This window comes from Phacochoerus africanus, chromosome 3 (genome assembly GCF_016906955.1).
Source record: "Phacochoerus africanus isolate WHEZ1 chromosome 3, ROS_Pafr_v1, whole genome shotgun sequence".
In the NCBI taxonomy this organism is placed as follows: domain Eukaryota; kingdom Metazoa; phylum Chordata; class Mammalia; order Artiodactyla; family Suidae; genus Phacochoerus; species Phacochoerus africanus.
In genome coordinates, this window is record NC_062546.1 from 132,563,728 (window position 1) to 132,580,614 (window position 16,887).

General features: G+C 39.6%; 1 protein-coding gene across 6 annotated transcripts in view; it reads right to left on the minus strand.

Annotated features, from left to right (window-relative positions):
- The window catches only part of ITGB6 (integrin subunit beta 6), a 128,168-nt gene that overhangs the window by 59,747 nt on the left and 51,534 nt on the right, over window positions 1–16,887 (minus strand). Inside the window, exons 2-8 of one of the 6 annotated variants that reach the window (XM_047772714.1) lie at window positions 16,274–16,326; window positions 15,678–15,753; window positions 14,876–14,955; window positions 11,416–11,620; window positions 10,596–10,842; window positions 2,519–2,684; window positions 624–785 (exon numbers count right to left, since the gene is read on the minus strand). In XM_047772714.1, coding sequence (XP_047628670.1) covers window positions 624–785; window positions 2,519–2,684; window positions 10,596–10,842; window positions 11,416–11,620; window positions 14,876–14,955; window positions 15,678–15,738 — 921 coding nt within the window. In that variant the 5' untranslated portion in view covers window positions 15,739–15,753; window positions 16,274–16,326. Of the gene's footprint in view, window positions 1–623; window positions 786–2,518; window positions 2,685–10,595; window positions 10,843–11,415; window positions 11,621–14,875; window positions 14,956–15,677; window positions 15,754–15,861; window positions 16,005–16,273; window positions 16,327–16,887 lie in introns of those variants that run through there. The other 5 variants (XM_047772715.1, XM_047772716.1, XM_047772713.1 and 2 more) reach the window with 5 other exon arrangements.

The following is a 16,887-nucleotide window of genomic DNA, read 5'->3' on the forward strand; positions in this document are numbered from 1 at the left end:
TTTGGCTGTCCTTGATGTATGCAGAAATTCCCAGGCCAGGGATAGACCCCATACCAGAGCAGAGACCTGAGCCACTGCAGCGGCAGTGCCAGATCCTTAACCCACTGTACCACTGGGGAAGTCCTCACCAGCATTTTTTTAAATGACAAAGATAAGCCAAATTTAATAAGCACCAGCCAAGCAGTACCTCACTAATTGTTTCCCAGAGAACCCCCTGGTCCATGAAAATGTGAAGTTATTGAGGAGGCGTGACTCTGGGACCACCAATTCCTAGGCTACTACTCTTCAAGTTGGAGTTTCCCTTTTCAGGGCTGTGATTCAAACAAAATGAGCTGACTCTATAGCCTTTTGCTGGGCTTGGGCATTTTAAAAAATTGGGGAAGTTCTGGGGTCATTTGTGCTGTAACAAATCTGAACTTTTTACATATCCCCACCCCCAACCTGTGCTCCCACGGGAACCTCTAAGGGCAATGAGGATTGAGAGAGGCCAATCTGTTCATCTCAAACGGGAAAATGTGCACTGTTTTCACCAAATGTGGATTATTCTGTCCTGTATGACAGCAATTATTGCTTCATTCGCCCACTCACAGCCCTGAAAACAGTGTAGAGTGCAGAATACACACCAAGACTGTTGACATGGAGTATTCATTCTTGCTGTCCAAGTGACAGAGCCCATCGTTAGGAATGACAATGCCCGCCAGTTTGCTGTCCATTCCAAAATGCGAATCAGCATCACTCACAAAGACCAGGAGATGGAGGGAGTCATTCCGCCAGCCAATTTTTTCCTACGGTGAGAAAGAGACATTTGGCTGGTGTAGGATGGAGGCAGGCATTTATTGAGAGCGGGTCAATTATACTTGGACACATTCAGATGATAAAAAAAATATATATTGCTGGTCTGTCTAGTTGAGCCTTTTCCCTGTATTGTGAGTTGATAACACGACCGTACTAAAGACATGAAATTCTGTGACATTTGCTTGATCCTGGCTTACATTTCCAGATGACTTATGCTTCAGAAAAAAATAGTTCCACTATAATCAGTATCTAGTTCATCTTGACTTTTACGTAGTTAATTATTTTTACTGCACAACGTTTAATTTACCAGATAAATGAAAGAACGGAAAGAGGGGAGGTCATAGAGTATCTCAAATCCAAGCTGCGGCATAGTAGAATGCAGTACAAATGGACTTGAAGCCTGTTTTATTAAAATTTCACCCAGAACTTAAGCACATATTTTTCTACTGATATCATCCAAAAATTATACATGTAGTGTAATATAAGGATAAGAATTGCTTATCAAAGTATGACCCCAAATATTGCTAATTAAGAGGGTTTGTTGTCTGTTTATTAGCAGAGCTCCCATCTTTAATTAAGATTAGTCCAGGAACAAGTTGGATAAAAACTCAGTTGTAGCGACCCCATTGTTCCTTATCTTTTTTCTTCCTTCCCTAATTCCTTGGCCCTCTCACCTTCTAGGACTTTCAGCCCTATCTGTTTCCTAATATCTTCCATGAAGACTGTCATCTGAAGACAGGAGCATATAGATGTGTCTGATTGTCAAGGAGGAGAGGCATTCCTGCAGTGTGGTAGAGACTCTGTGGCTTCGAATGCTTATTTTGTTGGCTTAAAGCGATAGATATCTGATCATATATAGAAGTTTATTCTGAATCAGAGCATTTTTACTTTTTTCATTAATTGCTGCCTTTGATTTTTTTTTCACTATGGTTAATTCAAAAACTAATTAGGAGTTTCAGCTGTGGCACAACGGGATCGACAGCATGTCTTCAGCGCCGGGACATAGATTCGATCCCTGTGGGTCTAATGTTGCAGCCGCAGCATTGGTGGCAACTGTGGCTCGGATCTAACCCCTGGCCTGGGAGCTCCACATATTGGGGAGCAGCCAAAAAAGAAGAAAAGCAAAAACAAAACAAATTAATACGATCTTGATCTTCGAAAATTAACCATACACAACTGTTTTTGTTTTTTGTTTTGTTTTGTTTTGTTTTTTTGTCTTTTTGCTATTTCTTGGGCTGCTCCCGCGGCATATGGAGGTTCCCAGGCTAGGGGTCGAATCGGAGCTGTAGCCGCCAGCCTACGCCAGAGCCACAGCAATGCGGGATCCGAGCCGAGTCTGCAACCTACACCACAGCTCACGGCAACGCGGGATCGTTAACCCACTGAACAAGGGCAGGGACCGAACCCGCAACCTCATGGTTTCTAGTCGGATTCGTTAACCACTGCGCCACGACGGGAACTCCCACAACTGTTTTTTAATCAATTTCCCCAATAGTACTACAACTTTATTAAAATATTTGAATATTAGGCATAAAAACAGTCCCCATTTCATCTTGATTGAATTAAAAATTTACAAAAAAAATTTGTGTTTTAAGAAAAATACCTGATGTAGAAATATAGTGATTAAATGAAAGATAAAATTAGCTAAGCTTTTCAAAGCAGATTTTTTCAAAAGAGTTAAAATTTGTGTTAACAGAATGAAACACTGCTCCTCTCAACATACCTTACACACAGCGGCTTGCATGATTGCATCAAATCCACCTTCCGGAGTATCAATATTAGCAGAAATTTTCTGATTCTTCACAATTTCATTGAATCTTTCAGCATCATTTGTCAACGGCAAAATGTGCTTGAATCCAAAGGTAGGCAAGCAGAAGTATGGAATACTACTGCAAAAGGAAGATATTTTTGATGAAAGGATACAACGCACAGTTCATGGGTTTAATAGCCTAGTAACATTTCCTTAAACTTTCTGAAGTGCCTGACTCACTTAGCTGTAAGTCTCATTGTTAAGGTTGGTTCATCATCTCCCATCCACCCTTTGCAAATTGGCCACATTCGCTAACACTTAGAGCTTGCTTTGTGTCTCACACTGGCTCAAACACAAAACAGATAGGCAGGTGATCAGACTCCTCACTGTGTGTGCATGCACGCATGTGCATGTGATCCACTACCTTCTATTGCCTTTCAACCAAAATCCACCATTAAGTTTCACATGATGACACCGATTCCTTTGTATTCTGATAGCTTAAGCTGTCATCAAGGATGAGTCACCCTGTAGCAAGACTGGGAGAAAAACTTGTCTTCTTCCTCCTCTGCTCAGTCCTGCCTGCCAAAGGCCCAAAAATCAGAGCAAGACTTTTTGTTTGTTTGTTTGTTTGCTTTTTAGGGCTGCACCTGCGGCATACAGAAATTACCAGTCTAGGGGTCGAATCGGAGCTGTAGCTGCCAGCCTACACCACAGCCACAGCAACCCCAGATATGAGCCACGTCTGCAACCTATACCACAGCTCATGGCAACACCGGATCCTTAACCCACTGAGTGAGGCCAGGGATTGAACCATGTCCTCATGAATCCTAGTCAGGTTCGTTACCTCTGAGCCACAACGGGAGCCCCTAGAGCAAGGCTTTTGATTCTAGAGCCCAACTTTCCTGTGGGCCAGCCTGGCATTAAAACCACTGCTAAAGGAATTCCTGTCCTGGCTCAGCGGTAACTAACCTGACTAGAATGCATGAAGACTCCTCGGCCTCACTCAGTGGGTAAGGATCCAGTGTTGCCACGAGCTGTGGTATAGGTTGCGGACGAGGCTCAGATCTGGCATGGCTATGGCTATGGTGTAGGCTGGTGGCTACAGCTCCAATTTGATCCTTAGCCTGGGAACCACCATGAACATGGGTGCAGCCCTAAAAAGACAACAAACAAACAAAACACTGCTAAAGACAGTTTACATATGGGGAACACGCCAAGTGAGGATGAGATCTGCCCTAAAGTAGAACAGAAACTGCTGATCCTGAATTCAGCCACATCTCATTCTGAAAGCCAGCTAGTACCTGTGCTAGAGTCTTTGGGCAAGTATTCAAATACATCTGAACCTTGGGTTTTCCTTTGTAAAGTGGAGATGATAATATAGAGCGGAGGTTCTCAAAGTGTGGTCCCTGGACCAGCAGCATAAGCATCACCTGGGGACTTGTTATAATGCAAAATCTGGGGTATGGCTCCAAACTATGCTGAGTCAGAAATGTTAGGGGTTCGCTCAGAGATCTGCGCTGCACTGTCTTCCTGATGTATTCCAAAGTTGAGAAACTCTGGTGTAGAAATACGGAGACAAAAGCACTATTCCCCCAGTGAGGTTGAGGTATGCTGTCTGGGGAGGGCTGGTTGACTAATATGAGCAGCTTTGCAAGTTCAGCAGCCTGTCTTATCAACACCCAAAGAGTCAATGCATCTTTCAGGATTACGCTCTTTTCCACCAAATTCATCTGCCTGTGGTATAGAGTCAATCCTCATTATTCATAGATTCCACTACAAAATCAAATGTCACTAACATTTATTTTTAACCCCCACATCAATACCTTCGGTATTTCTCAATCATTGGCGTACATGTGCAGAGTAGCAAACAATTGGAGTTGCCTGATGCCTAAGTTTCCAGCTGAGGTCAAAGAAAACTCTGCCTTCCTGCTTTGACTCTCATAGTGTACACAAATGTACTTTTAGTGGTCTGTCTGGTGCCATGTTGTTTCGCATTTTTGTGCATTCTTTTTTTCTTTTCTTTTCTCTCTCTCTCTTTTTTTTTTTTTTGTGATTTTGCTGTTTATAAAGTCTCCCAAGTTGAGTATGAAGTGCTGTCTGGTATCCCTAAGTGCAAGCAGATTGTGATGTACTGTATGGAGAAAACACCTGTGTTAGCTAAACTGTGTTCTGACATGAGTTCTAGGGCCATTGGCTATGACTTCGATGTAAATAAAGCAACAATGTATATTAAAGAGCATGTCTTTAAAACAGAAACATACAGAAACAAAGTCATGTATTGCTCCCTTGATGAAAGGGTGACTAGAGGTTGGCAGGAACCTAACTGTGTGTCCCCTAAGAGCAATGGCTAAGCATTCTCTAAATCAGTGTTCAAGGAGACTTTACACAAGACTCCCATAAATGAAGAGACTCAACTATATATACTGGCCACAATGATGCTGGACTTTTTTACAATGAGAAATGGAGCTCTGCTGAAACCAGAATGCTGGTGTCTGCAAGGATAATCATTTACTTCCTGTGGGCAGACTTGGACTAGAAGTAGGTCATAATCTGAAGAGCCTTCAAGACTTCAGAAAGAGGGGAGTTAAAAGTACCCTGGCACTGAATGGTACAGTCTTGGATGTTCCATTCTTTTAATGGGATATTTTTAAATTTTCTAATGATTTCAATAACTCTGTCTCTTAAGAATATTAAACTTTTGTCTTTGTAGTTTGTTTTTAAATTTTGTTTACAATGTTTTTGGATATATGCCCTAAAGCCTTTTATGTAGTTAATCTCTCCTTACCTTCATATAAGAAATTTATTTTAAAACGTAAAATGAGGAATTAAAAAAATAGTTCACCTAGTAAATGATAATAATTTAGCATTTGTCCTAATTGCTGCTATAGTATTTAAAGTAGCTATAGGGCAGAAAAAAATACATTTGCTTTAGCATAAAAAGTATGAATGTTTATTTATCCTTGGACAATGTACTTACCACTAGACCTCAATGTCCTCATCTGTAAAATAAAGTAATAATAATACCTACTTCACAAGATTGTTGTGAAAATTATATAAAAAGTATTTTATAAAAAGCATATAGCTACATGGAATATACATATCATTGTCCCTAGAGTCCAACCAGTCTTGGAAACTGTTTAATTTTTTATTTGGGACTGTTGGTTCACAGTGTACCAAAATGGCATTTGAGGATCTCTCGAACCAGGGAATGAGTATTCCTATCCTTTGGTAAGAAATCTGCATCTTTGCTGCTTAGAATTATCTGCTATGTAGTTCTTACCAGAACTCTAATCTTTTGGAAAGGGGAATATTTTTCTTTCTTTCTTTCTTTTTTTCTTTTTCTTTCTTTCTTTCTTTCTTTCTTTCTTTCTTTCTTTCTTTCTTTCTTTCTTTCTTTCCTTTTGTTTATTTATTTTTATTTATTTATTTATTTAATCTATTTTTGGAAAGGGGACTATTTTTAAAATTTAATTCAATAAACATATTCATATGCTGGGAGATGAATGTGGCTAAAGCAAAGCAGAATGTCACACCAGGAAATTTTGAGTGGAAGCTGCCCGTTTTGGTCAGAATTCTTCCTCTAACAAATGCTTATATTTGTTTGTTATTTTCTTAGACAGCAAGTGAAGGAATTACTCATTGCCAAACAACTTGCTTTGGAGACCCTAGATGGCAATAGATTTGCATTTAAAATGCATTCATAGTTAAAATTATAAAACACAATGTAAACAGTGCTATTCATATTTTTTGTTAGAACTTTAAATAAATATTCATAAAATAAGATTATAATGATAAAGAAAGGTTAACACTATCTTTTTTGAGTGGGATTAGAAATGATTTCCATTTTCTTCTTTTTCTCTGTATTCTCACATAGGCTTATTTTTACCTTTGTAAAAGGAAATTGTATTATATACTCATATATGTTTCTGTGTGTGTACAGACAGGAAATCTGAGCATTCCATGGTTTATTTTCTCTTTGGGGAAACTACAAGGAACTCATCACTTTTCATGTCAAATTCAAATACAAAACAAGACAAAACACCAAATCATATGTGAAATGATGTTAAAAAAAATCCCTCAAAATGTTCAGTGGAGAAAATTTAATCTTTGGGCTGTTAAATAATTAAAAACATATATTACCGCTCAGTACAAATATGAAAATGGAGAATATATGCTTTTTGTTGCTGTGTCTTAGTAACATAAGGGAAGAGTCTTTCAAAAATGTGAACCATTCAGTCTTCTTACATGGTGAAATGAATTTTTAGTGACCTTCCATCTAATGAAGATAAAGTAAGCAAGCTACGTTAAAAATCATGAGATTGGATTAAAACAGAGGCTTTGAAAGTATCGTGTGCAGACCCGCAGAAATCCCTGAGACCTTTTCAGAGTGTCTGTCAGGTCAAACGTTTTTTCATAATAATAAGAGTCGTTATTTGTCTTTTTCACTCTTGCCATTTTCACTGATGATACAAAGCAATGGTGAGTTGAACCTCTGGTGCCTCAGCACAGATCAAGGCCTTGGCACCAAACTGCCTAGTGTTCCTTCTAATTTTTTGTTTCAGATTCTACACTGAAACTAAATTGACTTCTTGTCTAGTCTGAATGTAATATCAAAGAAGAATGTCTACAGTCATTGGAAAAAGCTATTAACTGCTTCTCCAGCTATTTATCTATGTGAGGTTGGACTTTCTTCATGGAATTCAACCAAAACAAAATATTACAAGAGATTAAATGGAGAAGCAGATTTGATTTCTTTTAAATCAGATACCTTAAGAGATGTGTAAAAATGTAAAGCAGTGCCACTCTTCTTGTTAACATTGTTCCTTTTTGTTATTTATTTATTTAGGCCACATTGGCATGTGGAAGTTCCCAGGCCAGGAACTGAGCCCACACCACAGCACTGACAATGCCAGATCCTTAACCCACTGCCCGACAGGGGAACTCCAACTTTGTTCTGTTTTGGAAAAGGTAGTTATTTTTCCTAAAGATGTGTTATTATAGTAACATGCAATGTGTTTCTCATTGTACTTATTAAATTATTTGTAGATTTTCTTACTTTTATACTCTAACACACTGAATAAATTGATAGACATAAAGCTCTTTGAGGAGGATCTCAATTTCTAAAAGTGTAACAAAGTCCTGAGGTCTAAAAGTTTGAGGACCATTAGATTAAAATAATTAGTGAAAATAACTATAAATGAGAGGAAGGAAATTGAAACTGGTTTTGAATATCTGTTATATTCTAAGCACATTCAATCCTCACGATTAACCCACAAGGTGAATGTTATTATCCCCGTTTATAGCTGAAGAGACAGAAGCTCCAAGAGCAAAAGCTGTTTGTCTAAGGTTAGGATTTAAGCTCAGGTCTGGAAAAGTCCATGCTCTTTCCTCTTACCTCTCATTGCCTTCATGCTAAAGAACATTTTATTCCATAATTATAAGGTTTGGACTGATCAAAGGATTGACTTTTGTGTGTGTAAATGTGTGGAGGGAGAAGCTGGGAAAACTAAAGATATGATTAGGAAGGAAAAAATATAATTGCAGCAAAAAAAGGGGGGAACTCATTATTTATTATTTAAACTAAAGGTAAATTCTGCCAATAAGAATAAAAGAAACACCTCTAGAGAATAAAAAAAATGTTGACCTTTCAAGAGCTCAAATATGGGAGTTCCCATTGTGGTACAGCAGAAATGAATCCGACTCGTATTCATGAGGATGCAGGTTTGATCCCTGGCCTCGCTAAGTAGGTTAAGGACCCAGTGTTGCTGTGAGCTGTGGTGTAGATCCCAGACATGGCTCAGATCTGATGTTGCTGTGGCTATGGTGTAGGCTGGCAGCTACAGCTCCAATTAGACACCTAGCCTGGGAACTTCCACATGCCACCAGTGAGGTCCTAAAAAGCAAAAAAAAAAAAAAAAGAAAGAAAGAAAGAAAAAAAGAGCTCAAATATGAGATCCTTCTTTGGGTTCTCATTCACTACACCTGTAGAGCAAAAGAAGCCAGACACAAAAGGTATATACCATATTTTTCATTCATATGAAATCTAAGAATAGGCAAAACTAGTCTATATTATAGAAATCAGAAGGTGGTTGTCTCTGGGGAAGCAGAACTAACTCTAATGAAGCATAAGGAAACTTTCTGAGGTGGCTGGAAATATTCTACATCATGTTTTAAGTGGTGATTTCTTTGGTATATTCAATGATCAAAACTCAAACTAAATAATTCTGCTGTGTGCATTTTAGTACTGTCAATTATACCTCAAAGAGGGGGTTTGGGGACAGACATTACCTCTGATACTTGCAACCAAACATAATTCCTATGAGTTGCAATCAGTGATGAATTCTTTCCAAGGTCAAAATATTTCTGGCTGTCAGATTCTAGTTGGAAACCACACTGAATGTCTGAAAATGATACTATAAAAACTGTCTTTTATAGAGATTGATTCCTTGGGTGTATCCTAGCATTAAAAAATCAATATATGTTTGCAAGGCTGTTTCATAAATACTAGATTCATAGTAGCAAAGGGCTTGGTTTTGGACTAACTCAGATCTTGGCATGGATCACTGGTTAGTCATGTGGCCTCAGGTAGTTTACTAACCTCTCAGAGCCTCTGTTAATTCCTCTGAGTATAGCAATGGTGAAACCTGCTTTGACCTGAAGTCATTACGAAGATTGAATGAGGTATGTATGTAAAACCTTCAGCATAGAATCTGGCACAAAGCAAATGAGAGCTCTTTTCCTTCCTTCCTTCCTTCTTTCCTTCCTTCCTTCCTTCCTTCCTTCCTTCCTTCCTTTCTCTCTCTCTCTCTCTCTCTCCCTCCCTCCCTTCCCTCCTTTCTTTCTTGTCTTTTCCTGTCTTTTTAGAGACACACTTGTGGTGCATGGAAGTTCCCATGCTAGGGGTCTAATCGGAGCTACAGCTGCCGGCCTACACCACAGCCACAGCAATGCAGGATCCGAGCCACATCTGTGACCTACAAGGCAGCTTGTGGCAACACCAGATCCTTAACTCACTGAACGAGGCCAGGGATTGAACCAAAATCCTCATGGATACTAGTTGGATTCATTTCCCCTGAGCCACAACTGGAAACGCCCTCTTTTTCTTTTCTTTGTCTTTTTTTTAGGTCCACACTGAGGCATATGGAAGTTCCAGGGCTAGGGGTCAAATCAGAGCTGCATCCGCAGTCTTACACCACAGCTACAACTGTGCCCGATCTGAGCCGTGTCTGTGACCTACGCTATGGCTCACAGCAACACTGGATGCTTAACACACTGAATGAGGCCAGGGAGCAAAACCACATCCTTATGCATACTAGTCGGGTTCTCAGCCCCTTGAGCCACAATGGGGAATTCGGAGAGCTCTTTTTCAATAGAAGGATATCAAATAATTTTATTTTGACCATGTCATTGACATGTACAAGTAAGCCATCACAAGGTAACTTGCCTTTGATCATCACCTGAATAATACATGATTTTAGTAGCGATTAGAGCACATTATAATGGAGTTATAGCCTAATTACCTAGTGAATTTGATAGCAGTGAAGGCTACAAAGACCTTCTCCAAACAGTAAGAGAAATTTGCATTTCCCAAAGTACAAGAAAGGTAGCTAAAAAAAAGTCATTTTGGCAGCAGCCACTGTAGTGTAGAAAGCTACTCTGAGCAAGTGTGGGTTACTGTCAAACAGCTTCAGAAAGTGATGATCATTAAGGACAGAAGGTCTCTGAGGGGCTGGGGATGGGCTCAGCCGAGTGGAACCTACAGTAAAGGGGTCGGTTTCCTCATCTACAGAACACAAAGCCAAGTTTTTCACAATTCTGACCTCCACAGGTAGGCCAATGCTGCAGATGCTGTGAGGACCCAGGCTACAACCATGTATTGAGATGACTTCGCCTGGGTTCCAAACAACCCCGGGCAACGGAGAGCTGTAGAGATCTAACCAGATGGAAGGGAACTGCCTGGAAATAGCAGGCTCCTGCCAAGTGCGGCTCAGAGCAGAGCTAGCTCTACAGGAAATCAGTGTGCAAAGATGCCAGAAAATCATTAACTTACCTGCAAGGGTTGGCGATTTCTTCTGGTGTTGTTTTCATAAATGGGGAGATGGGTTTTTCCACAAAAGAGCCAAAGCCCAGTCTAAAGTTGCTCGTTAATTTAGACATCTCCTTGGAGAGCAGGGAGCCCAGCTCTTTGATCGTGTTGAGGTCGTCATCCATGGAGGCCGAGAGGTCCATGAGGTAATACAAATCCACTGGGTAGTCCTCGGTCTGGCGAACTTGAACTTGCAGAGTCTGTTCACTGCCTGCAACAAACACCCCCGCAAGAAAAACAAATCCATAAAAACACAGGGAGACTTATTTGCGACTAGCCCTTCACTGGCTATTTCATTTCAATAAGGACTTACTGAAGATACTTAAAACTTCATATGCTATGTGGTAAACTTTCTAAAGCAGGGAATTAGAGCAACCAAAGGAGGTGAAAGTTGGATATTTTATATCTCCTTGGGAGAACTAGCATCCATTTAGATGGAAGATAAGCTGAATTTTTTTGTATGTGGGTTTAGAAAAGAAGAAAATAAAGAGGTGTTTAAAGCTGTATTACAACCCTTGAAGAAATGTGAGGTAAGCCTTAACAATATTTAAGTAATTCAAATGCGTACTATTAGATAAGGCTTTTGGGGGGTAGCACATTTGGAGTGCAAAGTGACCAATGTGAATAAAGGACAGTGTTAGCCAAGCAACTGTCTGTTTCCTTCAGAGTGGGAAATTTGAGTCATAGTAATATGGCACGAGGCATATTAGCGGAATAGCAGTATTACCATAGGTGACACTAGGTTTATTCACTTGAGTCAAGGATTGTGTAACACATAACATACCTGGTCTCAATTTAAGAGTCAAGCTTTGAGGTGCAATCTGAACGATGCTGGAACTATTTTTCTGTCTGCCTATGCTGAGAGGCTTATTTGTAAGTATTTCTACTTGGGAGAGAGGGTTTTCGATGAAGTTTAGTTGACATCCTTTAGCTAAAAGATTTGCTGGGGTGTCACACCTTTCTCCAACTCCAGAGAGATGAGTAAAATTCTAAAAAAAAAAAAGAAAAAAGAAAAAAAACAATGAAGAGAAAAGAAGACTTTTTAATAAGATTATTTTCATTGCTTGCTTTGTTAGTTAGGAATCTTGCTATATAATAACATATTCCCACATATCTGATATTGATTGTAGGTCTAAAGTTATAGCAGAATAAACAGAGAATTCTGCCAGCAAAATTCTGAGTAAAATTGGAGTTTCCTTTGAATTATATTCAAGTGAATTCACTTAACGGGTTTGGTTTTGGTTTGGGTTTTGGTTTTTAATGCTCATTTCTTTAAAACTTCTCCTGTGCTGTGACCAGATCTTTGAAAGAACTGGGTCATAGAGGTGACATCATTCCGTGAATGATCTGTTCACAATGACCTATAAGCTTGTGGAATCCTAGGACTGTCCAGGCTCTGTGTTTCTGTTACCACATACAGTGACAAAGAGCCTTTTCTGTGGATTCCTAAAGGGCAAAGATGATCACATCTCCCTGTCCTCCTGTCTGTCCTGGTTTAACTCGTGGATATGTTACAGCTTCACACCCACTATGTTGATCTCTTGAGGACTTTAAACTCAGGGTCTTAAAGTATTCTAGTTTAAGGTCTTTTAGAAATTTCTCTCATTTTGGAGGTGGGGAAGGGAAGTGAAAGAGAAATGGGGTGAAAGACTGCTTTTCTCTGTGGGACTCAGGAGCTCCCCAGTTCCCTTCTAATCTACCTGGGTCCCCAGAGACAATGAGATGGAGTGTTTCCAGGCAGAGATGTGGCCAACCTGGGACATCCAGAACAGAGTGATGTGGTCGAGAAATAAACACCTACCCTACCTAATAGCCAAGGGTGCTCTAGAGCTGGCAGGTCTCTAGGCAATGTTGAACTCGAGGCCTTTCAACTCTCATGCTTGGAGAGAAGCAAACCAGGCTCATATTGTTTTACCTCATTCCTTAGAATTCTAAGTCATTCTTGCTGTTTCACCTACTAGGACATTTCTTCTGAAATTGATTTTTGAGAATATAATTTGTTGTCTATCAGCCAGGCCTGTGCTTATTGGAGACCCTAGAGAGCGGTAGCAGATTCTGTAACTTCTCATGAGGTATTCAAAGCAAACCATGGCTTCATAAGACCTCAGAATCCTTCTTAACGTAGTGTCACTGCCACCACCTGTAATCACTGTGTTCGCCAAAAGATTAGAGAGGGTGTTAATCCTGGAAACGGTTTTCTATCTGCTCTAAGCAGAAGCCAAATTTACTTTTTGCTCCAACTGTCTCTATTGATATTACTTCTACTATTGTGGAGAGAGTGACTCCTCAGAATAATCTGATGTTAACATAATTTTTTTTTGGTCTTTTTAGGGCTGCACCCGCAGCATATAGAGGTTCCCAGGCTAGGGGTCCAATAGGAACTGTCGCCACCAGCCTAAACCACAGCCATAGCAATGCAAGATCCGAGCTGTGAATGTGACCTACACCACAGCTCACAGCAATGCCAGATCCTTAACCTACTGAGCAAGGCCAAGGGTCGAACCTGAGTCCTCATGGACGCCAGTCAGGTTCATCAGCCACCGACCCATGACAGGAACTCCAATCTGACCTTAACATTTGATAACAACTTGACTAAGAAGTATTGTCCACCAGTAAAGCTGTCAGGGGTAACTTAAGGGGCTCTCTTAAATGAGTACTAAAAAAAGCATTTAAGTGAAAATTCCAGAAGTAGTCATCTTGTTAGACTGACTTTTCATCTCATGTCTCTGGCATCAAACTAACATTGACTTCTTTAAGGAGTCAATGTCAAAAAATGTGGGTTTTTCCCTCTTTGTATATCCCCAAGCCTGCTTTTGATGAGTGAGTGCAAAACCTCGTAATTTCCTGCCCTTCTTCCTGAGCCCCCTTGGTGGAGGCAGAAGAGGGGGAATGAGCTGGGTTTGCACCTCGTGGTCTGGGAGGCCTTCTGCCATAGACACAGGTGCTCTGCAATGTGGATTTTAACGGTGACAGCCTGGTTTGAGTCAGGCGACCAGGTTCATTCCCCTCAAACGTGCTACTCAACTCTTGCTGAGCTTGACATTTGTAGGGTTTGATATGTGTTTAAGCTTCTCTTTATGAGATTCAATAGAGAACTGTTTTCAATTCCAAAAAGAGCCCAGACAGCTTTTTCTTCCCAGGAATCATTTACAGACTGCTCTCTAGTGTCACAGGAGGCAGTGACGCAGGACGGCTGTACATTCCCCCGTCCCCTCCACTACCTTCACATAGTTTTCAGTTTGATCAGATGAGGAACGTCTATTTTGGGCTTGGTCATCGGTATGGTACAGAGTCACTAAGTGCATGTCATTTTTAAAAGCATTGGATAACGTCTCAGCAGTAAAGTTTACCCCCGCCCTAGAACACCTTTTAGATCTTAGCAGCGATTCAGAAAAGATGCTGGTCCCCAGATGGAACACGACCATGATATTGAGGTTAAACATATGCTGAACTTTAGAAAAGATCATCTCCATGATGGTTACCCAGAGCCTCAGCATCTTACATGGAAGCAGTGAGAAATGGCTTTAAAACAAAAGGACCTGGAGTTCCCGTTGTGGCTTAGCAATTAACCAACCCGACAACGATCCATGAGGATGTGGGTTCAATACAGTCCTTGCTCAGTGGATTAAGGATCCCACATTGCTGTGAGCTGTGAGGTAGGTCTCAGACATGCTGTGGCGTAGGCCGGCAGCTAAAGCTCCTATTCGACCCTTAGCCTGGGAACCTCCATATGCTGTGGGTGCAGCCCTAAAAAGATACATACATACATACATACATACATACATACATACATTAAAAAAGGACCTACTGTATAGCATAGGAAACTATACTCAATATTTTGTAATAACCTATAAGGGAAAAGAATATGAAAGAGAATATATATATGTGTATATCTGAATGTATATATGTGTATCTGAATCACTTTGCTGTACACCTGAAACTAACACAACATCGTAAATTGACTATACTTCAATAAAAAATACAATGAAAGAGAAGGCATCAGGTTAAAGAATCTTGTGTTAAGTATGTTTCAGAATAATTTGACATTCACTCCCTTCTCAAAATGCTTTTGAATGTCATTACACAAAGGACACTTTGAATCACTAAAGCTTACATTTTCCCTCCCTGACTTGTTTCATGCCTATAACCCCACGGAAAGCAGGACACTCTCAGAACCATCACAGATGGAATCATCGTAAATGTAACTGCCCTTTTGACAAATGTGTTGAGGTCATTTGTTTTACCTCCTGAGAACACCAGGCACACTGCGGTCCAATGAGTAAGCAGTCTTCACAGGTCTCTGCACCTCCCAGGGCACAGCCACCTGTGTTTAAACCCAGCAAGACACAAGGGATTCAGCACACTCTCAGCCACGCCATTTGTGAGCCATACAGCTCTTAAAGTATTTGAACAAAACAATACCAAAGTTTATTTTTTAGTCTCCAAAAATCTGTCCTCAAAATGTTAGCAATCCATAGTAAAGTTCATAGTTGACATCAATCACATTGAAAATATGTGTCTTAGCCCCAAACAATCATTCTCTTTGATTCTTCAAGTATGAAAATATGTCAACGTCCACAAATACAGGATCATCATATTTATCATCTCCTTTAATTTAAAAAAAAATTGTTAGCGTCCATTAAAGAACACTGCTCTCTCAAATGTACGATGATTTCATTTTAAAAATAAATCTTTTTTCCCCTCAAAGTTTTCACTCTCAAGTGGAAGCCTTTGATGTACAATAAAATAGCCAGAAAAATTACCCAAACGATTGTCATAAGGGTATTAAGAAGTCCTGTTGTGCAGTAGTGCTGTTTCACTCTCCTCATTTAAGTGCCCAAGGAACCTTTGTATTTATTTACCTTAAGCCCAGAGCATTTGCTGTGGGAACAGCCCTGCGTCGCCTGTAATTTGTTAGAGTTCGTTCAATGGCAAAGGAGCAATTGAACAGATCAAAATAAAAAAATGACTTCGGATCTAGTTTCTGAACCAAATGACAGGTCAAGCATACCACAAAAGCAATATATCAGAGAACTTGCGTCTTACCTTGTACGTGATCATTCCTTCCTAGAAATAGAAAGAACAGGCAAAGCAGTTCAATCCCCATCCGTTTCAGTTCTCGCTGTGCAGACAGATTAAAAAATGAATTACCTTCAACATTACAAGACCAAAGCTGAACATCGTTAAAAGTCTTTCTTTCTTCAAGTGTGAAACTGTAAACACTACTTACACTGCTTTGAAAAGAAACTTGAGATGTAAATTAAAAAGTTTTCATTAAGGCTGAAATGAAAACAGAAGCTACCTGGACAGGTAAAGAAGAAAAGCTGTGTTTAAGAGCAACTTCAACATGATTTACTTCCTTGTTCTCCTTATAAGGAAGGCAGGTGTACAATCACCAAGAAGGTGGGGAAATTCATTCAGTAGAAATTTTTGTGTAAATTCTATTAGTCTCTCTGCTTCCTAGAGAAAGTTGACACCTTTAGTAAAATACTGATCAGTGAAATGTCAAAAGAGCAATTAAAGTATGGTCTAAAGTTGTTTTTAAAATCATTTTAAATTAATGTAAACAGTAAAGATGATAAATAAAATACAAATATATATTATGTAGAGGAGGGTTTTAAAAATGAGCTAAAGGAGAATACCTGAGATTTTTCTGTTTCATTGTGAAATCTTTTGCAGATAATTGAGATGAACTCTGAAAAATAAAAATGATTATTTTTCAATTTAGAAGGCAGGCTAGGGAGAGAAAAATACTGTGTTCTCTTGTTTTTAAAGTTGGATAAAATCTCTTTTTCCATGTGTAGAGAATTCTTATTTAAAAGCATTATTAGAAAAAAAATGTAATATATTAAAATTAAATTAGACCAAAATGAATCTCAAACAACGACAATGGAAACAGAAACAATGATGCTTAAGATTCAGAATCCCTCCCCTCCCGGTAGTGACCAAGTTCTTTTCCTCGTGGACTGTCCTTGTTTCTAGCTCACGGCTTGGCACATAGAAGATATGTATTTGTTGAACAAAAGAGTGACAAATTTCAGATATATACCCTCTATGGCTAACTTCATGAGCTTGATTAAGAATTTTTCTTAATGCATTCCAGACAGTAATTGGGATTTGTAGATACTGCAAGCAAATATTCACTTTGATACTCTCCAAACTGCCTGACCTTAGACAGGCTTCACTGTGGCTAGGCTTAGTCCTGGAAGATTATCTTTTGAAAGTATATTTCTAGGTAGCATGTGAAACCTGTGAA